The sequence below is a fragment of the Sus scrofa genome, chromosome 13, assembly GCF_054392235.1.
Source record: "Sus scrofa isolate SSC_HxYL_T2T_F1_AM1 chromosome 13, Sscrofa_HxYL_maternal_Yorkshire_Landrace_v2.0, whole genome shotgun sequence".
Lineage (NCBI taxonomy): Eukaryota > Metazoa > Chordata > Mammalia > Artiodactyla > Suidae > Sus > Sus scrofa.
Genome location: NC_139395.1, coordinates 74,391,806 through 74,417,108, shown reverse-complemented (window position 1 = coordinate 74,417,108; position 25,303 = coordinate 74,391,806). Strand labels below are relative to the sequence as shown.

The following is a 25,303-nucleotide window of genomic DNA, read 5'->3' as shown; positions in this document are numbered from 1 at the left end:
TTCCTGCAGGCTTGATCCTCAGAGGGGGCTAGCTCTTACCTTCACCAAGGCTTGGGCATTCAGCATCTCCAGGGCTCATGTGATCTAACCTAGGTCTTTCCTTTTTGTTTGCTCAGATTGTTAGCCAGAAGTTGTTTCTGTTGCTGGCAACCAGTGAACCTAACCTGCAACAACCATGGAAACTAGCAAATCAGACACATTTGGGTGAGGGTACCTATGGAGCACTTCTAGAAATACTCAAGCTTTTTTCATATTCTTTTCTCATATAGGTTATCCCAGAATATCAAGTAGAGGTCCCTGTGCTATACAGCAGGTCTCTGTTGACCATTCATTCCATATATGTGTATATGTATAACTGATTCACTTTGTTGTACAGCAGAAATTAATAGACTATACTTCACTAAAATTTTAAAAATGAAAAAAAAAAGAAGCCAGAAAAAAATAATACCTTGAGCCCTTGAGCTTGGTCAGACTCAGCTAATCCAGGGCTTCACTGATCAGATGATGAAACTGAGAGATTAAATGACTCTTTCAAGGCTTCAAGTCAGAAGCTAGGCTTTCTGATATTTTCCATCGCCTCGCAAAATAGTCATATGGTTTCCCCTGGTTTGTTTACTAGGGCACACAGGCAGGCAACTGATGCAAAATGCTACTTCAAAGACCCCTTCGATCAATTAATCAATGATTATTTATTGCAAGGCACGGTGCTAGGCACTATGGAGAGTACATGGAAGATAAGACCAAAGTCCCTGCCCTCAAGGAGCTTACAATCTAGTTGGGAAGACAAGGCATACATACAAGGAGAATTAAGTAACAATACAGGAATTAAGTTAAAAATGCAAGGTAACAGTACAAGAGATTTCCAAAAGTCGTACCTGATTAATTACTAAATGAGGGATATCGACAGGGCTTGCAGCTAATTCTGAGGAAGGATGTCACCAAGGACTGGAGTGTGGAAGGGCTTCACAGATGAGCTGGGGCTGGAGCTACTCTGGGACAGTGGGGGGATTCAAGTGACAAGAAAGAGAGGGGTGTATTTCAGGAAGGGGCAGCCAAATGCCCAAAAGGCACAGAGGTAAGATCAAAAGCAAGCAGTGTTCAGGGGCCAGTGAGGGCTCCATGTGGCTGAGTCCAAAGTTAAGCTATCTCCAGATTTAAGAGGGACCTCAAATTTAGCTTTTATCCTTTTAGCAATGGTGGGGTCAGGGGGAACCTTATCACAACAGATATCCTGAGATTAAATATAGAAAAGACTTAACTAATCAAGAGGATAGATTCAAGTTTGTTCTTCAGGATATTTATTTGTGGATTTTGTCCCTCTCTACTGCCAAAGAGGATCAGTGGTGTCTTCAGGGTTATCAATTCCAAAGGAATAGCTCAGGGTCATCTAGCTTTGGATCATGGCCAGAGACTTCTGAGTCCCTCTGTGATCTTAAATTATAACTAGCCCAGGGTGAGCTAAAAAATTCCCTGACAGGCAGGCAGGAAAAATGCTCCCAAAAGACAAGTATCTTTACAAATGACAGAATATTTATTAACAATACCTTTAAAAAAAGATTACATATGCTAGATCACTGGTAAATATCATTTACACTGGGGTTGGGAACTACCTGGGGTGCCATTTTTTTATTCATTTTATTATTTTGTTGATTTTTTTGCATATGATTTAAAATTTTGTTTTATAACATAGAAGTAACCATATCAAACTAAGAAAGGAACACAGCTTGAAATACTGACAATATTTTTTTTCCCCAGTTACCACCCTGACTTTTTACACAAGTGGAAATCCTGATTATGACTTTATTGGATAAATATAGTTAGAAGGTTGAAAAGTTAACTTATTTGTAAGCAAAAATGACAAAATTACAGGCAAATTTGAGCTCTCTGAGAAAGAAGGTGGCAGCGTGTTTACATGTGAAAATTTTTATAGAAAATTTCATTGCCTTTTATATGTACTGTTCCACTAGTGTCAGCTTACAAAACCTCCCCCATTATAACAAATAGTTCTTTTCATAAGAATACGGTTTTGTTGATATTGTCATTTTCCAATGTGTGATTTTTAAGATGTAGAAGATAAAGCTTAGAAAGCAATGAAGCTACCTATTGCAAAAGAGGAGAATCATCAAGAAACCATACCGTTGTACTAAAGCTCTTTCATAGAATCATGAAGAAAATTCTTTGTGGCCACTATTTGCTGAAAAAGGAGAAATCTGGCAGACTCCATACATAATTTTGATTCAAAAGAAGGGCTCTAATATTAAAGCGATACACCTAAGAAATTTTGTAAAGGTATGAATCCATCCATAGAGAATTACTTTTTTTTTGTAAAATGTACATTCAAAACCGATACATTTAAAGATAGTAAAATTATCTTTTATCCTTTGAAGGACTTGGTTGACTATAGTAACTTTTGGTCTATGATACTACAGGGTATGTAACTTCAAATGTAATGTCTAAGATAATGCTACTACAAGACAATGCTAACTTAGTCCAGGGAAAAGAAAGTCTTACCATACAATGCTAAATTCAGGGATGGGAATATTGCACAAGGTACCTCTCAGGAAGTTAGTCTAGGTTGAGATTGCATCCATTCCTGAAACCATCTCAAGTTGTGTTGAACAACAAAATCCACAATGGGGCAAGAAAACACATTGTACATGGCAAAATGACCTAACTCAGGGCAGCAGCCGTCCCAAGAGTCCTTCACCTTTAGAAGCCTTGAGTTACAGACCAAGTCTTCAGTTGTTCTGCCACTAGCTCCTTGCACAACTGTACAGGTAATTTGTGATTTATGTACCAAGATGAGTTTCCAAATCTGTCTTGAAAGGAAACATTTTCAAATCATAACTGTATGATTGTGTTGCCCATCGCATTTTACAGCAGAGGAAAAAAATTAATATCTACATTTCATGTTAACTTTAAAAAATTCTATAAAACACTAAATATATAATAAAAATATGCATATAAGGACATATGTAAACTGCTTTGGTAACATCGTATTACAGATGTCTTCAGTGCATTGCAGAGTTTCCAAAGAAACTTCAGACAAAGCTAGATTTGCTTTGAGGAAGTACTGTAGAATGCCATTCCTAAAGAAGCAAAAAACATTTTTTTTTTTCCAGTAATAAGATGTACTTGAACAACAATATTACTTAGTACTGGGTGTCTTCAAAACAACTAGCTAAATGTTGCTTATATTATAAACGGCATGTCCTTTAGATAACTTTTGTCATAAACTGGACCTGGCCGTTAGGGAGATCATGATGGTGCTGATGGCTGACAGCGCACATGCGTTTGACGTGGACGGCCCCGCTCCTCGTGCATAGGCGTCTGCAAAGAGAATAAATTCACTCAGCTTATGCGCATCCTGGCTACAAAGGAAGGTGCGGCCCTAGGGTTTTCGGAAACGAAAGAAACAGATGGATCCTACTGGCAATGACCATCTCTTGTTGCCTCTTTTTTAGTCTCAGTTCTATGATCCCCTAGATATGAAGCTGGGAGCAGGTTGTGGACATCTCTGGACCTCTATTTAAGCATCTGTAAAAGGACTGTGTCCACATCTAACATGGGAAGAGACTTCAAGATGACTGGTAACATGACTGATAAATATTATGATCTATCAATGACAGAGCAAAATAAAAATTGATGTTCCCTTTTGAACACAAGCTTTGTGCTGGGCACAGAGCAATATCACAGTTCATTCCTGCAAAAACCCTACAAACACCTGGTGTGGTTATCACACCATTTAACACATAAGGAAATTGGGGTCCAGAGAAGTCTAACATAACCCAGTTAGTAAAGAGCTAAAATGGGATTCCAATTCACATCTATCTAAATATACTAATTTTTTTACTAACAACAACAAAAAAAACCTCAATCCTTTTAAAACTTTTTATTACACAGCTTAACATTTTTCACAGTAAGAAGTTACCAACTGTCATTTGAAGTTTCTTAAAGACTGTGAGACCAATAAAATGGAAAATCTCTTGAGAAAGAGATCATGTTTTGCTCACAGTTACATCTTTGTCAGCTAATAATTATACTAATAAAAATTGCTTAAATATGTTATTGTAATGAATTAAACCAAGAATCATCAGTTGGTCTTAAAAAAAAGATCCTGGAAATGATAAATGAATGTGAAGTCAAATTTTGAGAAAGTGAGATAAATTCAACCCAAACAAACTTCTATCTTGTGTTTTTCATGGCCTAGAGATTACTTCCACATCTCACCATAAATCTGGTCCCTTTTAACAGCAGTTAGAGCCCTCTAAACTCTGATATAGAAGCCAGTTCTCCCCAGTGTTTCCAAAGACAAAAATGCCTTTAGTGCGTGTATGTTAAAAAAAAAAAAAAAAAAAGTGCAGTAAATAGGAACTGGGAACCTGGTTACTGGCAAATCACTCCTGAATTCAGAGCATGTCTCAGTGCAGCCTCAGCTTCCCACCTGAAGTCCTGTTCTATTCACTAACATTAACAAGTGCTTATTCAGAAGAAGGGTGACCAGTGAACATCTTTTCTTATTTGAGGCATCCACATTTTACAGATGCAGTTACAATGGCTTAGTGGATGCTCCACTATGACTTGTTATCAGCAAGAATCTTAGACTCTTTCCTTAACTGAAAAATAACATGATGGATCCTTAGCAGAGGGGCTGAAGCTCAGGGTTCTGTGGTGAGGATTTTCCACAATTTAAAATATCTCATGTCCACTGATAGCTTGATAGTTCACAACTGCAGCCTTCACTGAACCCCTAATCTCCAGACTGTTAAATCCAAAGGCCCATGAAAATATACAGTTAGATATCTAAAAGCAATCTTATTATTGTTTTTATTATTATGGTAACACACAAGACATAAAAGTTATCATTTTAACCAATTTTAAGTGTACATTTCAGTGGTACTAAATGCACTCCAGTGTTGTGCAACTAGTACTAGTATCTAGTTCCAGAACTTTTTCATCACCCCACATGGAAATCCAGTGCCCATTAAGCCACAATTCACACTACTGGTCAGTCACTACTGGCCACTAATCTGCCTCTATAGGAGTTCCCAGGTGATGCAGTGGGTTACAGATCTGGCATTGTCACTGCTGTGGCATGGGTTCAATCCCAAGAACTTCCATGTGCTACAGGCATGGCCAAAAAGGAAAAAAAAAAAAAAAATCTGCATCTATGGATTTATCCATTCTTTTTTTTTAATTTCAAGTAAATAAAATCATACAACAACAAGCACAAATAATACGCTGCTGAGATATTTGTAAAACAGGGTTAAATGTATTTGGCTCAAAAAAAACCTGAAAAACAAAAAAAAAACCCTCAAGAGTTCCCACTGTGGAGCTCTGGGATCAGTGGTATTTCTACAGCACCAGGACGTAGGTTTGTGCCCCAACATGGCACAGGTGGGTTAAAGGATCTGGTATTGCTGCAGCTGTGGTGTAGGTCACAACTGTGGTTCAGATCTGATCCCTGGCCCGGAGAACTCCATATGCCGTAAAAGAAAATCTTGGCTGTATGCAGACATGTTCATTTAGGCACATATGTTACATATACACATTCAAAATAAAGAGTGCCAAGTTCAAAATATTTTCAGCCAAAGACATTAAATTACTTTGTATCTAGAGATAGGCTTCAGGCATTTAAAAAACACCCTTTGCCTGTTGCTCCTGAATTATGATTTTAACTTTCTAGGCTATAACCTTGGGGTCATTGTAGATGCAAACCAGATAGATCCACAGGAAAAAATCTGAGTAACAGATCCGGGGCTGCTTTAACCTCATTTTTGATGGCCAAGTGATTAAATCCTGATTAAATCAGTCAAAACTAGTCAAACTGTCTTTTGTACAAAACTACTCGTGATCAGCAAACATCAGCTGTCTAAGGAAGGGGCATATTATTATTATAAGATATTTTTATTACAAGCCTTTTTTTAGGGGGCCTAATTTCATCCAAGCCCTGACTCATAAGGGAACTTAGGAGATAAGGCAGATAGAGAGAAAGGAGGGAAAAAAAAAGACATTCTTACTTGATATCTTTGGAATTCGAATTTGTTCACTGCTGCTGCCATATCCCCCATCACTGAATGGCTTAATTTCTATTATATAATCTTCATCAAAGGGCAAAGAAAGCTCCACCGATGTCTTATTTGTTTCAATGACAGATGTGCTGCTTTGTCTGTTCCATCTATACAAGACCTGCCAATACAGAAAGAACAGGTGTCACCTGTTGTCCTCATGGGGGACCCAAAGATGGAACATTCATTCGTTTTCACCTCTGGGCACCATGAAATTAAGGGATACCAAGGTTGTCAAGCTGCCCACATGCACTTGGAAGGCTCATTTATAGCGTGTCTATAGCTACCACTTATCTCATGATGAGAAAAGAGTTTAAAGTCTCCTGAAGCATGGCCGCAGGGGTAGCATGACTCTAACAACGTGCTGTGTGGTCTCACATAACCTCTGGAAGCTCATTAACACACCTGGAAAAGGCAGATGTACAGAGCTCAGTTACACATGAGGGCCTTTGGCATCACAATAGAGTTAGCTGCTGTGTGACCATGGTCCACTTACTTTCCCTGTCTGAGCCTCATCTCCTTCATCTGAAAAGTGGGGACAATAATACCCACTTTTCTGGAAAGTCTTCAGGATTTCACAGGATGGACTATAACGAGGGACTCAAAGGAACCATGGAAGAAAAAGTGTCTCTGAAGGCTTAAAAGGAACAAGAGATACACATATGCTTGGCAAAGGTTATAAGCACGAAGGCAGGCATGATAAGTTATCACTATCATGAGTCCTTTGGAGAGATGACATTTCAGCACAGGGAGAGGATGTCTGAAGGGCAAGGGAAGTAATCCCTTTTTTCTTCCCACTGGGACCCTTTTTGAGCTACAAAGAAAAGAGTGCTGTCAGGTGGCAGCCACCTTCACACTAGAAGTGTGTGTATTCCATCAGTGCACTCATGCATTTTTTTTCCTTTCCTGGTCACTGCTGCGTCAGAGTCTAGGCTGGTAGTTCACTTGGTGAGATGGTCAGCTAGCTCTCCAGAAAACACATTCACTATCTGGTGCTGCCAACTCAGGTCATCACCAGATCCAATCAGGAGCAAAAGATAAAGGCCTGGAGAGGTGTGTCTACCTTTCTGGATATAACACTCATGATGAAAACTATCCTGCAACTGCTTTCTGAAGTGTACTCTGAGCTAGGCACTTTATTGACACAACCATGTTGAACTGTCACAACAATCTGTTAATCAGGCACTACTATTCCTTTCCACAGATGAGGAAACTGAGGCCCAGAGATGTCACAGAGCTGGTGAATTGGCAAGATGAGGGTTCCTAAGCCCATTACTCTTAAGTCACAATCACCCAGTCTTTCTCTTGACAATGAAAAAAATATGGTTGGGTGAGATGAGTGGTTCTGGGTCTTGGCTCTGTGTTGGAAGCATTTGGGGAGCTTGAAAAAATACTGGTGCTCTATCCCACTGGCTCTCAACCAGGGTGGGAGTGTGGAGGAGCAATTTTGTGCCCCAGTGGGCATTTGGCAATGTCTGCAGATATCCGTGGTTGCACAATGGGTGGTGTGAGTGGGTGGGGACCAGGGATGCTATGAAACATCCTGTAACACAGAGGATGGTTCCCACAACAGAAAACTATCTGGCTTGAAGTGACAACAGTGAGGAGGTGAGAAGTCCTGCTCTAGCCCCTGTGCAGCTCTCCTGACTCAATCCCCATGGAGGAAGGGTCCAGGCCTCGGTACTTTTTAAAACAAAAAGATCTTCAGATGATGTCCATGTGGACTGGGAATCATGCTAATGATCAGGGTTCTCAATGCTGAGAACGCATCAGAATCCACCTGGAGGGCTTATGAAAACACAGACCATTGGGCCCCACCCCAGAGTTTCTGATTTAGTAGGTTTCAGGTGGGATTTGAACATCTGCATTTCTAACAAGTTCCCAGGTAAAACCACTACCCTCTGGCCCAGGCACCACACTTTGAGAACCACAATCCTGACTCATCTTTCCCCGAGACCCACTATCAATTTGGATCTGCTGGTCACTCTACCGTTGTAAGAAAAACCAAACACAAGCAAAATTCATAAAATTCCCTTAAAATGGTTTAGATCCCATTTGTTCCCTGGCATTTCATCACCTTTATTTACGTCTCTGTAATACAAGGTTGAAAACACAATTTCCTTAAGATGGAGATTCATAAGCAGCCCACCTCCTTCTCAGAAGCGTCAGTTGTATCAAATGCAGCATCCCCTCAGTAACCATCAGGCCCAAATAAATCCTCAGGAACATTCGAGATGTCAAAGCATCTCATCACGGCCCTTCAGGAACATGAGCTGGCTGATGGGATGCAAGGGCACATCTGGCTTTGAGGAAAAAATTGCTTCTTTGATTTACTTCTGGTCCTTGCCAGAGCACAGAGAATTCAACGTTTCCAATATAAATCCAAAAGAAACACTTCCAGGAAAAAAAATGCCCTTTTTATCAGCACTGTTTATCAGTCTTGTAACACTGGGGACGGCAGTGGCACCTAAATAAAGGCTTGTAAAAACTTTATTTACATCAAACTCCCGGTTCAGCTGATTGACTGAAAGACTACACTTGCATTTCGTATAATCCAGGGTGGAAGTCAAGGAGAAAGAATGAATTTGTAAGAATAATGATCATAACATCCAACATCATGGGCATGCTTACGTGTTCACACTGTATATTCTACATGCTAACACAGATTACCTCTAGGTAGGCATGACTATTATTCTGATTTTATTATTATTTTTTATTTATTTTTTTAAAATTTTCCCACTGTACAGCAAGGGGGTCAGGTTATCCTTACATGTATACATTACAATTACAGTTTTTCCCCCACCCTTTCTTCTGTTGCAACATGAGTATCTAGACATAGTTCTCAATGCTATTCAGTAGGATATTATTCTGATTTTAAAGACAAGGAATCTTAGACCTGAAGATGTCCAGCAATTCTCCCAGATTCTCATGGTCAATAAGTGGGGAACCTAGCATTCAAACCCAGGCAGTCTGGGTTCACAGCCTATATTCTTAACTAAGACCAGGTTGGCCACCATCTGTGTGACTATGGGCAAATTGCTTCTCCTCTCCGTTTTCTGTCTTCATGACTACAAAAGAAAGGAATTATACAGTAGAAAGCTAGTGGGCATACTTGGTCTGCATACTTTAATTACTGGGCCCTTAGTGGGTTTCCTTTTTTTTTTTTAGATACCAACATTTAAAAACAAAGAAATGGAGTTGCTGTTGTGGCTCAGTGGTAACAAACCTGACTAGTATCCATAAGGATTCAGGTTCGATCCCTGGCCCCACTCAGTGGGTTAAGGATCTGGCATTGCTGTGAGCTGTGGTGTAGGTCGCAGACATGGCTGGGATCTGGCAATGCTGTGCCTGTGGTGTAGGCCAGCAGGTGCACCTCCAATTCGACTCCTAGCCTGGGAACTTCCATATTCTGCAGGTGCAGCATTAAAAAAGACAACAACAACAATAAAAACAAATAAATAAAAAGCAAGAAAAACTATACATGATATAATTGTGAGTTCTACTAAAAATTATACCTATACAGTAGGTATACCAGTCTACATTCCTGTCTGACAACAAGTGGCTGGAGCTGAGACGTTACTGTCTATTCTGTATAAGCACAGACTCTGTAGTTTGTCAACAGTCTCCAACTCTTCCCATTGAATCACAATGGCATGTGCCTACTTCAGGATCTTTGCACATCCTATTTACTACTCTCAGAACACTCTTTCCCACAAAGCTGCCTATCTTATTCTTCCTTTTTTTCATGGCCCAACTAAAATTTCACACCTTAAAAGAGGCTTTTCCTGGGCTTTATTTAATATAATATCTCTCCTGTCTATCCCACGGCACTGTCTATTCACCTCACTCTGAGTTATTTATCTTGGTAGCACTTTCTTACCACTTGATCTATTTGTTTATTGCTGGCAGGCATAAGTGGCTAAAAGAAGGGACTATGAATCCACAGTGTCTGTATTCAGATCCCAGGTCTTCAACATACTAGCTGTGTTAATAACACTGTAACATAGGCTTGAATGTTGCTAAGAGAGTAGATATATAAAACGTTTCCTCTCCACAAACAAGAAATAGTAATTATATGATGGGTTTGAGGTGTTAGCAAATGCTCATTTTGTCATCTATAAATATATCAGATCATCATATTGTATACCTAAGCCTTCACAATGTTATATATCAATTGTATCTCAATAAATCAGTGAAAAATACCAGCTATGTGAAGAATACCAAGTTACTAAACTCTGTGCCATGAGTTCTTTATCTATAAAACTGAGCCTAATAACTACACCTACTTCATGGATTATTATAAAGGTAAAACGAATTTGAACAGTGTTTGGCACTTATATTGACAGTATTTGCTAAAAGGATTAATTTAACTTAATCCATTTATGTAAACCTACCTGGCTCTGTAGACAGTTTAGTTTGTGATACTGAAACTAGACATTCTCTTTTTAGCTCAAGTGTCATAAAGTACTTTGACAATTTGTGCTGAAGGAATATTTTTGGCCTTAAACCTTCTAAAGCCAACTTCTTTTTGAGACTGTTTACTCAAGCAGAAATCTCACAAATCTAAATGATTTAGGTAAAAAAATATACATATAATTTTTAAAAAACTCTCTATCCCTAAATTTACATTGTATATGTAGCATTTCAATATCTCTAACCAGTTACGGAGAGATTCCTTGGGAATCTAAATGGGGATGTGCAGAGAGTCTGGTTCCACCAGTCCCAGCCCTCAAGAGAAAGGAAGGAATTGAAACGAACTGGAAATCAAGAAGAACCCAGAAAGGGCCCTTCACTTCCACCTGGGGTAACTGTGTTACTCCTTCTCTTTCTTCTACTGTTAGCACATGTGGTTTCTGCAACATTTTACACACTTGATACCCTCCCATCAGAGATGCTTCCTAAGGCATGAAATACCCAACTCAGAGGTGCCACTGGATTTTTTATAGATATACTGTAGATCTATAAAATATAATGAATCAATATGAAAAACCATATTTGGGGGAAAATGCCTAAATCCATGCCTCTCCTTGTGTTGTATTTTTAGTTTCTCCTATCTGTCCTTTCCTTGATTTCTTGATAGGACTCTGTATCTTAACCTGTGGTGTCATTTTTTGTTTCTGTTTTTTAAATTAAGTCTGTGATTGAGCCCTTGTGATGAATATATTAAATATATACATTTGGGGTCTTTTTACCCCCCAGTAATTGCTTATATCATCTGACCTGCTGCTTTTACCTGGAAAGATTCTGTCTTGTTCAGATATAACTTGTTCCAATGTTTTATTCCAGTTCTATAGAAATAAAATATTTCTCCAATCCTACATGAAGCTCTTCTGGTAGGCGAATTACTCCATCTTGGTCTTGCACTGTTTTATCCTGCCACACCCACCCAATTCTGTGCGACTCAAGTGAATCTCCTAGATGTCTGCAAAAGTGTCTGCTGAGTTAAAAATTATATATATATGTATATATATATATATACATATATATATATATGAAGGGCCTTCTTAGCAATGTACTACCAAGACAAGCTCCTGTGAGAGTTTCTGAACGGGGGCAGGAAGACGAAGAAGTGGCAACTCAATGATACTCATTTACCAATTTTTCTTCTAAAAATACTATAATCTTTCAGGCTCAGTTCACTGAAGCAAACTTCTGCTTGCCTATAGATCCCCACCCCATGAGAGCTGAGGGCCCTCCAAGTTACCTTCCTTGAGGGCCTTTGGTTTTCACATCTGTAAAATGAAGGGCTTTGGCTGAATCTTATCCCAGGATCTCTTGCTCAGCTAACATTTTTCCTGGGTCCCTGAAATACTTTAGGTAGCTCCCTGCCTTTCCATTTTATTTCAGCACAAGCTTCAATATGAGCTGAAACTTTCTACATTTTTTTGTGTGTGTTTTTTTCCTGTCTATTCTACTGAGCAACACCAGAAGCAGGGGAAAAGACTTTTTTGTTTTTTGTTTTTTTTAATCCTCTCCCTTGGTTTGGTTAAATTAATTCAGTCAGATCACATGTGCATCTCTTTCCTGTTGTGATCAAAGTCCTCACAGTGTTAGCCTGGACCAGAACCCAATATTGCAAGGGCTTTCTGCACTCCTGTTTGCTTTCTTTGCTTCATTTGAGTCTACTCTTTCCTCATTCCATACTCCATCCTTCCCAAGCCCATATTTCTCCTGTCCTGTATAAAACTGATATGATGAACTCCTTACCATGATATCTCATTAAGAGACTAATGATTTAGGAGTTCTGGAAATGAGGGCTCCCTTCTAAAACTGTGGTGAATGTACCCTTGGCTGGAGAAGTCAGGGTGATGATTCAGGAACACTGCTCTTGGGGCCCGCAGTCTGGGGATTCACAGTAAGTCATCAGCCAATTACAATTACCCAAGGATATGGAAAGGACTTTTCAAGATCTGACAAACAGAGAGAGCTCTGGCCATTGGGGAGGGCTTCTGATCTCAGGCCCCAAAGATGAGTGGTTGGTTAAGGATGTGGATATAAGAGGAGGCAGCCCCAGAGAGTTGGAAGAGGGATGCAAAGGCTCAGAGAACAATGGAGATACTAGAAGATTTCTCCTTCAGTAACAGAGAAATGAGTCCCAGAGGGGTTAAATGATTTACCTAAAGTCATATAGTGATTAAAGGACCAAAACTTGATGGGTTTTGCTCTCCTCTAGAAGACCCTTCCAGAAAAGTTTGATTTTAAAAATGAGTTAAAATCAGATGAGTTCTCAAGGAATATTTCTCTGCTGGCAGAACACAAATCATGGTGCCACATAGATGAAGGAAAATTGTCCATAGCAGGGAGGGTTTCTGAATCCCTCACTAACGTATCACCCAAAGCTCTACCACCAACTCTCAACTTCCCACCCCAGTCCTGACTTTACTAAGCGCTCTCCAATAGCCCTGCTTTCTGTAACTCATGCCTGCCAGCACTGTCAAAATGCTACTCGCAATACCTCCATGCAAAAATGCCACAACCTGGCAGTCTGCAGGCTTAATTCATCCTGCAGACTGGTTCTGCTTGGTCCCGTGTTGCATTGCCTCAAATGTTGTTTAACAGTAAAATTAAAAAAGATATTTATAATGCCTTTTAATTGTGGGACCAGGGTGACATACTTTAAAGTCAGGCTAACATTTATGGGATCAGGCAAATGAATTTCCTAAAAAAATCCTGGCTTCTTTGTATCTATATAAATGTCCCTAACAATAGGAATGTGGACAAAAAAGACTGATCCTGAGTAATGCTGAGAAGTCACTACTGTTGATTTAAACATCTAATTAAAACCAGAACAAAACAAAGCAGACACGGGAAATGTTAAAATCGTGGTTCTTCATGATTTTTTGGTGACCCGACCACAGGGTCTTTTACTATTTCTGATTGACTCTGCCTAAGCCCAGAATTTAGGTGATTCTCTAAATCGTGGCCAGCTGTCATGGACCATTTATAAAACTCAGACTAAACCACTCTTCAGTAGAGATTTGGAAAAAGGCTCTGAGACCATCATCAGGGGAGATGAGAAGAAGGTTCATAAGACTCATGTGAACAGTCTGTCCCCACTAACAGCAGGATTAGGTGCTTTTGCAAAAAAGAAATTACCCACTTTGTATCCTTTTACTTCCGACTCATTATCCAGGGCCTTCACTTGATCCCAATTCAGGATAATTTTGGAGTCCGATGAATTCCATATGATGTTTCCAGGGGGTTGACTTGGCGCTATAAAAAAATTAAGATATACGAAGTCACAGATTATTAAGTCTCAATGGATTCTGAGGAATATCTCCTTCCTAGATATTTGAGAATTCGAGAGTAGAGGCAATTTAACGGGCTATTGCACTAATATGTGTCTTCAAGGTCACTAAAATCTGACGAGATACAGCAGCGCAAATGGAAAAAGATTCAGTTGGTCGCCTAACGTTTATAGCTAAAAGAAGTAGCCCTTCCCCAGTGGGGAGAAAACATTTATCTTTCTGTCGTCTGGAGCAATGAATTTTGCATGGTATTCAGAAAGGTTCAGTTAAAATGCTAAGGTAAATCTGAATCTCCATAATGATACCAATTAGTATGCAAATGATCACAGGGAGGGAGGAATGGGAACAGAATTTGGAGTATGTTTAATGAATTCCTAAAATATTTCTGAGCAAGGGTGTTCTCACGTGGTTTTCTGGTTGTCACGTTGACCGTGGCACTGGAAGGGCCTGTCCCAGCAGAATTATAGGCCTTGACAGCTAAATGATACAGAGCGCTGCCTTTCAAGTTGGTGATCTTTGTTGAGGTCTGATTTCCTACTGTTCGTATTTTTCTAGCATTTTCTTCCTTGTCTTCGTGTCTCCAATACTTAACCTGAGGTGGGGGGAAAACAAAAGGGAAGACCTTGGATATTTCCAATATTATCAGGTGATTTTTTTTTTCTTAAATACAAGATTCTGATGACAGAGTTAATTTTCTGTATAGCAAGTATAAGCAAAGCTTTCAGAACCAAGAGCTTTGGATTTACTGAGAAATTGTCCGCAATAAAAAAGGCTTCTCTGTCTCACTCAGTGAGTTAAGGCTCTGGTGTTGCCATGAGCTGTGGGGTAAGTCACAGAGGCAGTCAGATCTGGTATTGCTGTGGCTGTAGTGTAGGCCGGCAGCTGCAGCTCCAACTGGAGCTGGGAACTTTCATATGCTATGGGTGTGGCCCTAAAAAGACAAAAAACAAACAAACAAACAAAAAAAAACCGCCCCTGCCACACCCTGCTTTGTTCTTGCTTCATAGTGAGACGTAAATGGGCACAGCCATTGTTAGCTATGTCTCCCTCTTTCCCCTACCTTGTTGTGAGCCAAAATGATCCTGGGTGTATCAGTAGCCAGAGCTAATTCTGCTAACTGTCTTATACATGCTTACACCTCCACGGATTTTGACAGATGTCTTTGGAGAGTGCCACAGAGAGGGGTCCTCTCATAGCAGAATGCTCAGTTCTTCCATGCATGCTCCTCTAAGAAATCACTATTCTCTAACACAAATGCCTCTAAATGGGACTCTAGGTCTTTTCTTCATCAGAATATGTCTAGAAGGTTCTTAGTGAGAGGTAGGGACCCTTTCCCAAAACCAAGGCACCTATCTCTTGCTTACCTCATACCCTTGTATCCGTCCTCTATTCTTCTCCATGGGGGAGGCCCAGAAAACTTCAATGTCTGTTGCAGAAAGACTTCTGGCGAAAATGCTGGCTGGTGGCTTGCTGGGTTCTGCAGGTGTATATGGAAAAATGTATTACTCAATCAGCTGTATCAGAATAGACATTGAGAAACTGGCATTAGAAGTGCAAAGAATCCTTGATTATAGAAGAGTCCTTAATGATTATGACCCAAACACTCATTTTATAGATGAGCCATGATTAACAGTTTGGAGGGGGGTGGTGATGGAGATGGTGATGAAGAGACTTGTTCAAAGTCTTTGGCTTCTAACTTTGGGAGCAGGTAGAAGGAAGGTAACCAGGGCACTTAAGTTTAAGCAACAAGTTCTCACTGTCAGCCATTTATTTAACATACATCATTCTTAATTAGCATCTGTCACAGGTCACTGTTCCAGTCACTGGTTATGAAAATGGGAGAGAAAGAAAAAAGGAGAGTCAACTGACATGACTGTACTTCAGGAGTGCCAGACAACAGTTCAGTTCTGAACATTCCCCTATGTGGTCTTGTACAAGTCTTTATGATTTCTGGGCCTTAGCATCCTCACTTGCACAGTAGAGTCTGGACCAAGACTGTCCACCAAATTTCAGTTATTTTTGCCAGATTTTTGCCATTTTTATATGGTAAGATTTTTTTGGAGTTCCCATTGTGGCTCAGTGAACCCAACACTGTCTCTGTGAGGATGTGGGTTCAGTCCCTGGCCTCACTCAGTGGGTTAAGGATATGGCTCTGCTGTTAGCTGCAGTACAGGTTGCAGATACAGCTTGGATCCCGAGTTACTGTGGCTTTGGCACAGGCCTGCAGCTACAGCTCCGATTCAACCCCTAGCCCAGGAACTTCCATATGGTGGGTGTAGCCATTAAAGAGAGTTAAAAAAAAGATTTAGCTTTCAGTGGTCTTTCCTAAAGAAAAACCTAGGAATGTCATGGACCATAATATTCATGAAATCCCGGTTTTGATTTGATAGCTGTGTTTTTCCTGACATAATTCAAATCTGTATATAAATATTACAATTATTTATTCTTAAAAGTTCATCTAGTACCATTTACAGTTACCTTGGGTACTCCCTCTGGGATGCACATGACATTCCAGAAAATGTAGGACATGGAGACCACTAAGGTTTTGTCTATTTTTATGATTCTATGTATGTGTTACTTCATTTAGGATTTGTTAAAGGTCTGTGTATCATACATATTTAGACACTGGCAACACAAAAGTAAAAAATAATAGCTGGCACTCAAGAAAGTAACCTTAAAGAGTATATCAAACTAAAATTCAAAATTTATAATACATTGAGATAAGAATTATAACAGAGGAATGTTAAGATACAAGGGAAAAGAGAAGCACCTCCCTCAGCTGGCCTGGTGAAATGAGAAGGCCTTGGTTGTTTGAGGTGAATTTTGAAGGATGACCATGAAATGACAAGGTGGGTAGGACAGGGAACATTAAGAGAAGTGGAAGCATGTGCTAGGGGCTCAAGCTTATTGAGATGATTGCAAGTCCTTTGGCTGTGGTTGGAGCGTGGAATATGCAGGGATGAACGGCAGGAGTGAGGCAGAAAAGAGAGGCAGGAGCTGGACCATGGAGGCCACTGAGTCTAAGGGGCTGACTTCTCTATCGGGGGTGGGGGTGGGACAACTTACTGCACCTTCACTTACTCTAAATCAATCACCTAATTTTCAAATATTTTACTGTGGGCTCATTCAGAACATCACCTCTGAAACAATGAAGGTGAAATCCAGCGGTGATGAAGATCATGTGAAAGGCATTTTGAGAGCAGGATAGCATAGAGGCAGTAAAACTGAGTGAGAACTTGTGAATATGATAACTTTGTGGATGTCACTGCTTTGTGACTTACTCTTTCCTTTAATAATGGAATAATTTATGAATACCATATGATCATAAGAAGAAAAGTGGATGGGAGTTCCCGTCGTGGCTCAGTTGTTAACGAATCCGACTAGGAACCATGAGGTTGTGGGTTTGATCCCTCGCCTTGCTCAGTGGGTTAAGGATCCGGCGTTGCTGTGAGCTGTGGTGTAGGTTGCAGATGCGGCTCAGATCCCGAGTAGGCTAGCGGCTACAGCTCCGATTCAACTCCTAGCCTGGGAACTGCCATATGCCACAGGAGTGGCCCAAAAAATGGCAAAAATACAAAAAAAAAAAAAAAGAAGAAGAAGAAAAGTGGTGAGAGAAATGCACATTATATTTTGATATTGAAATAAAGGTGTACAATAAAATACAATTCTGTTAAAAAGTAATATAATATAATATGTAAATAGATAGATATCTTGCATGGTACTGGTGATTTTGGTTCTCGGCAATGGAATGAATGGATAACCATTTGTTTGTATACACTGTGCAGTTGCTGTCTTTCTAAGAGATTGGTGGTAAATAATGCAAGAGACTTTCCACATTACACTTTTCTTGAATCAGGCTATGCCTTCAATTTATGGACAAAGTGCTAAATCGATTGTATGTCTTAAAATCAATATTTCAGCATTGAAGAAATAGCAGACATCTAGGCAGCATAAGCCAGCCATACCTTCTTCTGCAGAATATACCACCGTGGTGGGACTGAAAGGGCCTTCTCCTTTGTTGTTGTAGACACCCACTTTAACCTCAAAGGGAGAGAAGGGACGCACACTCTCATTCCTGAACACGTATCTGGAGGCGTCAGCAGAGGCCAGCACGGTCAGCATCCAGATCATTTTGCCATAGGGCCGGAAGGCCACCACGTAACCAAAGCCTCTGCCATTCTGTAATTCCTCGGGAACCGTCTGGGAAGGAAGGCAGGAGGTCTTCAGTGATTGCAGTAGTTGGATTCAAATCCTACACGGTTTTATCCCACCATTCACCTCTTCTCTACATTCTTCCCCACCTGTCTTATTGTGGGCTTTGTCAAGAGTAATCAATTTGGGCCTCACCACTAGTCTGCCTTAGATATTGAGGGGGGATTGAAGCAGGGTTAAAAATCAAGGGATACCTGCAGTAGAGAGCCTGGATTCCTGATGGAGGAGACCTAGCTCTGAAAATGTTGGAAAGGGCTGTGAAAGACCCTGGACAGTTGATCTAAAACTTAACATTTCCAACATGTACCATCTAATATGAATCTTCTTCCTGTGCCACATACATATTACATATGTTCTTTTTTCTTGTTTTGTCTTCCCCGTCATGATTGCTTTTTCCTGTGATGAAGTAAATTACAACTTAACAACTAATGGAAAGCACCCTCTTTTCCAGCTGCCCATTAATGTTATGAGAGGAAGTGTTTGCTCTCAAATGGATTTTAGCTGTTAAAAACAGAGGCAAAAACTTCCTAGGTATGTTTAACACAGAGACAAATAATAAAATAGCCTAGACTAATGTACGCTCCTTTTCTTCCATGATTCATTTACCTCCCAGGTTATAACCAGTTCAGATTTGCTGCCTCCACCACCACTGACGTTAGCTGGGGTGACTTCAGGGACTGTTCAGGAGACAAAAAAAACAGGTCGTGTCAGGTGGCAAAGGCCCATGAGGGCCAGGAAGGTTGCCTGGCTGAGGTGACTCACAAACACTCTGATGCGTGCAGCTTTGACTTCTGGGATCAGAAATGGTATGGCTAAGGAGCCTGAAGCATCAGCTTGAGGAATTGAAAGGTACCAAGGAAATTGCTATTACCTGTTTCCCATTCAATAAAGTACACCTTATCTGACATGACTGAACGATGGTTCAGCTCCATCCCTAGAGGCCAAGATTCAGGGGGATGAGGAAAGGACAGAGGTTCTGGTTCTAATACTTGGGTAGGTGTTTATTAACCACATGGCAGGACACAAAGGAGAGACAATACATACTCTGCCCTTGCAGAGCTTACAATCTAGGCGGAGGGAGGGAGCACATGCAGAATGATTACACAGCGGTGTCACAATCAACAACAGTAGGGCACAGACAGAATGGAGAAGTGCAGTGGTGTTCTCAAGTAGCAGGCTGCTCAGAGCAGGGCTGGGCTAGTGGCTTCTCGGAGGAAGGTGAGTTTTGAGCTGGGTGTTGAAGGAAGTGGTGGACAGAGGTTGATCCCTGGCTCACTGTGCTTAAACTCTTTGATCCCCAGTTTTCTCTGTAAAAGAGGGGAAATTATGCTAGCTTCCTCCTTGGGATTTCTGAGGAATTAATTAAATTATAATTCTGGAGGGGAGAAAAAGCATGGGGATTAGCTATATCATCCTCATGTAAATGAAGAACTCTAGACAGAATCTTAAAATATCTGATTGAGGCACAGATTTGGTGACTGAGTATGTCCCCTTGGATAAAGCCAAAGAAATAGATCCAAGTGATTTTTTGTTCAAGAGTAGGGTCAGAGTTCCCATTTGCTCTGGAATTTTACTCTTCCTTCAATGAACATTTGGCCTTTTGGCAGCTGGGAAGTCTAGAGAGACCCACACCTGGCCCTCCCCTCTTCATGGGAGAAGTAAAAGTACAAAAGAGGCAGATAAAATTTATGTGATATGTTGTTCTCTCCCCGTGCTCACTCAAGCTATGTACACAGAAACTGATCGTAAATTGCCAACTGGGGTGGTATGAATTAGCAGGATGTTCTTAACCTTAGCTTTGGGGGAGGGTTTAAACCCTAAGAACATCTTACTGAACATTTCTGAAGAAGTTATTCTTTCTCACTAGTGATTTTGGGGGGTGATTTCCTCTGAAGTGTGGGTATGCATTTTAAAAAAGTAGCAACTCTGGTAGGAAAGTCTTGGTGGCAAAACAGCCAATGAAGAAAGATGTGGCATTTGAGGGAACTAAGCAGAGAGTCTCTCCCTGTACCAGGGAACCCAGTGAAGAGGAAGAACATAACTCTGGATGAAAACTCACTGCTGGGACTCAGAGAGAGAGAGAACAAACCAAACAGGTGGTTACCAGCAAGGAGTGGAGAAGGAAAAGGAGGGGCAATATATGGGCAGGGGAGTAAGAGGCACAAACTATTATGTACAAAATAAGCACAAGGATATACTATACAACACAATATAGCGAATATTTTATAATGACCTATAAATGGAGTCTAACCCTTAAAACTTATGAATCATCAGAGTGCATACCTATAACTTATGCCGTACATCAACTATATTTCAATAAAAAATTTATAAACATAAAAATAAAAACAACAAAAAAGTGATGCCCTGGTGGTTAAACTGAGCATCTACTGGCCTGATTTCTGATGATGACAGTCCTTCCAAGGAAGGGTGTGCTAATACAGAGCCTCATTTAGGCTGATGGCAGGGAGAGTCAAAGCCATTCCCTAAGGACCAAGAGCTGTTGAACCAGACCCTCTGGGTTCTGGGTGCTACTCACGGGCCTCTTCTGTCCTCCGCTTCTCAGAGGGCCGGCTAGGCTCCCCAATCCCAATCACGTTGGCTGCGACTGTGCGGAACTCATATTCCACCCAAGGGTTCAAACCCACAACAGTTGCTGTGAATGTCTTCCCATCAATGATTTCTGGGACTGAAAAACATCAGAAAGGTGGTGATGTTTCATAGGAATTCATGTTAGAGAGATAGGAACTTCTATCCATAATCACCTCCATTACTGTGTTCAGGGCATTGCTACTGGTCTGAAGGTTAGCTGCATAAACAGCCTTGCAGGGAGGTCATCCCAGAACTCTCTATGCCAAATGAATAGACTCCAACCAGACACCAGCAGATACAGCACAAAAGATACTCCTTCAAGGCCCAAAGCTACTTGACTCTAGTAACTGTTGTTATCACCTCATATGATTTTCATCATTTACAGAATAGGGCTGGACACATTCTTTAATTCTTACAACTCTCCTATGAATGAGATAAAACTAACCTTTTAATTTTTATAGAGGAGGGAAATATACCACAGAAAGGTCAAGTGACTCATCAAGGTCACACTGGATTTGTACCTTTGACTACATGGCCCAAGCTCTTATCACTGATTATAACAATAGGGTAATAATGTTACAAATCCATAAAACTACTATCAATGAACTATATTAACACATCAAAGAAAGAGTCTGAAAACCTAAAAGAGCTGGCCCATGAAGAACACAAAAAGGAGAGAATTTGACAGTATTCATCCAGCAGAGTCTGGGAAAGGCCTCCTTCAGAAGAGGATATGGCCCATTGCTTGAGGCCACATGCCATGGAGCTCTGGACTTCGCTTCTGTGTTCACTGCACAACCTTTTTAGTTTTGATTTGATTACTATAAAGATTTCCCTTGGGGCCAAGGAGATGTGAAGGGACATCCCCTGTGACAAAGCGGAGGCCCCTGTGATTAGGCTTCAATGGCTTCTAGCCTCCTCAGGGGCAGACTTACATAGTCCTACCCTCCAAAGGTGAAGAGTGTGGGTTTTGGAGTCAGACAACCTGGATTCTAATCCTGAATCCACACTTACTAGCCAAACAACATGGGAAAGTTGCCTAACCTTTTCATGCCTTGGTGTCCTCACCATAACATCAGGCTGACAACAATATCTATCCTCAGTACAGCTGAGAAAATTTAAGAATATCACTTAGCAGAGCATGTAGCACATAGTAAGAGCTCAGCACATTTAAGCTGTTTTCTTTTGTAAACCATCAGAAGCAACAGCATCTTAATCCTCCTCTTTTTCTTCATTATATTTACACAGCATTTTATTTTTTTAAGTAATTATTTTTATAATAATCTCTGTATTGGGTCATACACCATTCTTACTATACCCATTTAACAGAAGAGGTAAATGAAGATGTGCAGAAGTCTGCTGATTAGCAGAGTGAGGACTAGAATTCCTATCTCCTTAACTTCTGGATTTTTCCTATCCTTTCGTTCTAAAACACTCCTGTGACTCAGAAGAAAGTCAATGATTCAGCTGAAAACACAGAAACCCACTTCTCAGCTTTGATAAGCTAACATGGAAAAGCTAGAGGAGTGCATAACTTGCTTGCAATAACTACTTGTTTGTCTATTTTTTCCTCAAATAAAACCTAAATAAAATAATGAAATGGGTCAACATGGAGATACTGACAGGAGCAGAGGTGGTATGGCCAACTCAACTATTTTTTAATTTAATAAAATCTCATGCCTTTTCATGCCCAAGTTTATCCATCTAAAAAAATGGGCAGCAAATCAAGAGGCTCCATGCAGTCCTTAGATGTTAGTTTCTTGAACGCAATATATAAACTTTACAATGATCATGATTATAGAGTAATATAATCCACTGTTCCCCAAAGTGTACCACTAGTGGCACACAGATGAGTCTGGGTAATGCACAGATAGATGAGGCATTTTATTTTTATAACTGTTTATTTATTTATTTATTCATTTATTTTTATGGCTGCACCTGTGACATAGGCCGTTCCAGGGCTAGGGGTTAAACCAGAACTGCAGCTACAGGCCTCCACCACAGCCACAGCAATGCTGGATCCAAGCTGCAATCTACAACCTATGCCACAGCTTGCAGCAATGCCAGCTCTTTAACCCACTTGAGCATAGCCAGGGATCACACCTGCATTCTCACAGACACTATGTTGGGTTCTTAAACAGCTAAGCCACACTGCAAACTTCAACTGATGTATTTTAAAATACATGTTAAGAAAAAATATCACAAATACAACAGACCTACTATCATTTCAGACATTATAGCTTAGAACCAATTAAACAATCAAACATGAATCAATAGAAAGAAAACTATTTAATAAATGATAGTATATTTGGTTGAGGGCAGTCTCATCTGTAGCTGTGTCTGAATGATGCCCCTTGGCTTCTGCCCCAGAGCTGTGTCTGTTCTCCTGTTTCAGGGGCCACCCATGAGAATCCAGTATCAGGCAGCCAACATGGTACCTGTATTGACTGCTTGCCAGCCCACGGAGAATGGAGTCCTGGCTTGAATGACATACATGGTGATGGGGCTGTGGTTGTCAGGCCCGGGTCTCCAGGAGAGCTGAGCGGTGGTGTCTGTAATTTCGTCTATGGTCACAGCCTCTGGGGGCCCTGGAGGACCTGAGAAAGAGCAAGACCCTCAGAAGTGAAATAATACATTCAAATGTCCAAGGAAGTGACTACATTGTCCTACAGATTCACCACTTGTCAATTCCTTTTTGAATACCTATTATGTGTCTGGATTTTTTCTAGGTTCTGAAAATACAGAGATGAGTGAGACATGGTCCAGCCCCTTCTTTCCAGATAATAATAGGAATAACTAATAGGTAATAGAAAAAAGTAATTGTATGCAAAGAATTACAAAAGAATATTTATTCTAGATTTCAAGAGAGAATATTGGGGTACCACCAGGGCCCACATTCATTAATCCATTCCTCATATATTTATAGGTGCCTATTATGGGTTCGACACTGCCATCTGGGGATGTGGTGGTAATAAATGAAGATTAAAGTCTTTTGGAAATGGTCATTTCTAGTCCTGATAATGAGCAAAAATGACTTTAGAACTGCGGGGGTCAGTGTTGCTCCACACATTTCAGCAGCACTAGAATGCAATCAGTGACCCCATGCCACATCCCTCATCCAATGCAAGCATGAATTCCTGTGAAGGGAACTGCTGCGAAAGTGACTTGTGCTTAAGAGTCCCAAGACTGTGGTTTGCTTCAAAGCAATTTCAAAATCAGTTTGGAGTCTAAAGTTTCTGTAAGTCATACCTCTATTTTTCTACTTATCCTCTGTATGTACATTGTTTCTGCCATTGTATTTAAGACCATTGAAATGGGAGGAAATCAGTTTTAAAAGAAGGCTTGGAAACCATAAAGAGGGGGATGGAGACTAGCTGGCAGACAAACACAAAACATCAACAGAGCCAGAGCAAAGACCCCCAAGTTCTCCTAGATTCCAACATGCAAAGCTCTTAGCAGAGAGTTAAAGGCACTTCTAACAAGGGACCACCTTGGCCAAGAAGGTGAGTGTGAGGGAGACATAATGACAAACCTCATGTCCCTTAGCCAGGGGCAAGGAGGTCTTCCTAGGAGGGATGTGCTGAGGCCCAGGACAGCAATCAAATGTTCTGCCAGCATACTATGGGGCCTTGGCAAAGAGGCAGGGAAGAAAGAGAATTTCCACAGAGTGGTGAAAAGTTAATGGCAATTTCCAGAAGTAACACTTTGTTCTGAGATTCACGTCTACACCCTTTCAGTGATGCCCTAAATTTCTCTTTCCTTTTATAAAAATCATTTTTTTTAAAATAGACCCACAGGTGAGACTAAATTTATCCACTCCCTCCTACTCCTGTAGGAAAGGTCTGGAAATCTTTTTCTGGAACTGATTAATTTTCCAGAGTGACATTTCAACACGTCAGTCTAATGCCATCAAGAAAGAGATGAGTTAACCTTTGGTCTTTGGACTTTTATTAACCAGATAAAGTCCAGAAGACAAGATAATCTTTCTTTTTTCCTCACCAGTTTTCTCATCCTGGGTCTCCTCCCCACCCCCGCCACCTTTTTTTTTTTTTTTTTTTTAAATAGATGCTCCTCTCATGGCCTTTAAAAGCAAAGTAACACAAAGAGAAAAGTGTCCCTCTCCAAACTCCTCAATGAATTAAATTGATAGGGAGGTCTGAGCCCACTGTTGGCAAATAGGAAGGAGGAAATGAAGCAGTGGCATGAACGTGGCCAGTGGAGAGAAGATGGTACTTTCCCAGTGCTGTTTGCTGTTAGCTATGTTCTCGCTGCCCTCCCCGCCCAAGTGTAGATTCAACCTTACAGAATGTTTACCAACTTTGTTTTAGGGAAGTTGGGTCTCTCTTTCAAAATGACAAAAAGAGCAAGTGTTTATCCTCTGAGCAAAATGTTCACATGGTCTGGGGCTCTTAGAAGTGTTTGTCACAGGCAAGAGCAGAGGGAATGCAGGTGTTAGACCAGTGTCCCTTCCTTTTTCTCAGGGAATGGTGGCCTTTCTAGCTGCCATTTGGGTGCAGTAGATGAAATAAAGTAGATAGCAGAGAATCAAGGAAGCCTGTGCTGAGACTCCAAGCTTTACTCGTTTCAAATACAAAAATCTCTTCCAGGGCAGTGAAGTGCCTTTCTGCCTCCTCTCTCCAATATGCAGAAAAGCTGCAAGGACAGAGCTAGAGGGAGATAAAATGA

At 40.6% G+C, this 25,303-nt stretch overlaps 1 protein-coding gene across 50 annotated transcripts in view; it reads right to left on the bottom strand.

Moving 5' to 3' along the window:
* Positions 1 to 670: 670 nt before the first annotated feature.
* CNTN4 (contactin 4) overlaps positions 671 to 25,303 on the bottom strand; it is a 1,001,048-nt gene continuing 976,415 nt past the window's right edge. For 44 of the 50 annotated variants that reach the window (XM_084989189.1, XM_084989188.1, XM_084989171.1 and 41 more), the window contains 9 exons: positions 23,056 to 23,214; positions 20,565 to 20,714; positions 18,635 to 18,705; positions 17,782 to 18,016; positions 15,181 to 15,293; positions 14,222 to 14,408; positions 13,669 to 13,781; positions 6,021 to 6,189; positions 671 to 3,330 (listed from right to left, as the gene is read on the bottom strand). In XM_084989189.1, coding sequence (XP_084845315.1) covers positions 3,230 to 3,330; positions 6,021 to 6,189; positions 13,669 to 13,781; positions 14,222 to 14,408; positions 15,181 to 15,293; positions 17,782 to 18,016; positions 18,635 to 18,705; positions 20,565 to 20,714; positions 23,056 to 23,214 — 1,298 coding nt within the window. In that variant the 3' untranslated portion in view covers positions 671 to 3,229. Of the gene's footprint in view, positions 3,331 to 6,020; positions 6,190 to 13,668; positions 13,782 to 14,221; positions 14,409 to 15,180; positions 15,294 to 17,781; positions 18,017 to 18,634; positions 19,336 to 20,564; positions 20,715 to 23,055; positions 23,215 to 25,303 lie in introns of those variants that run through there. The other 6 variants (XM_084989211.1, XM_084989210.1, XM_084989209.1 and 3 more) reach the window with 2 other exon arrangements.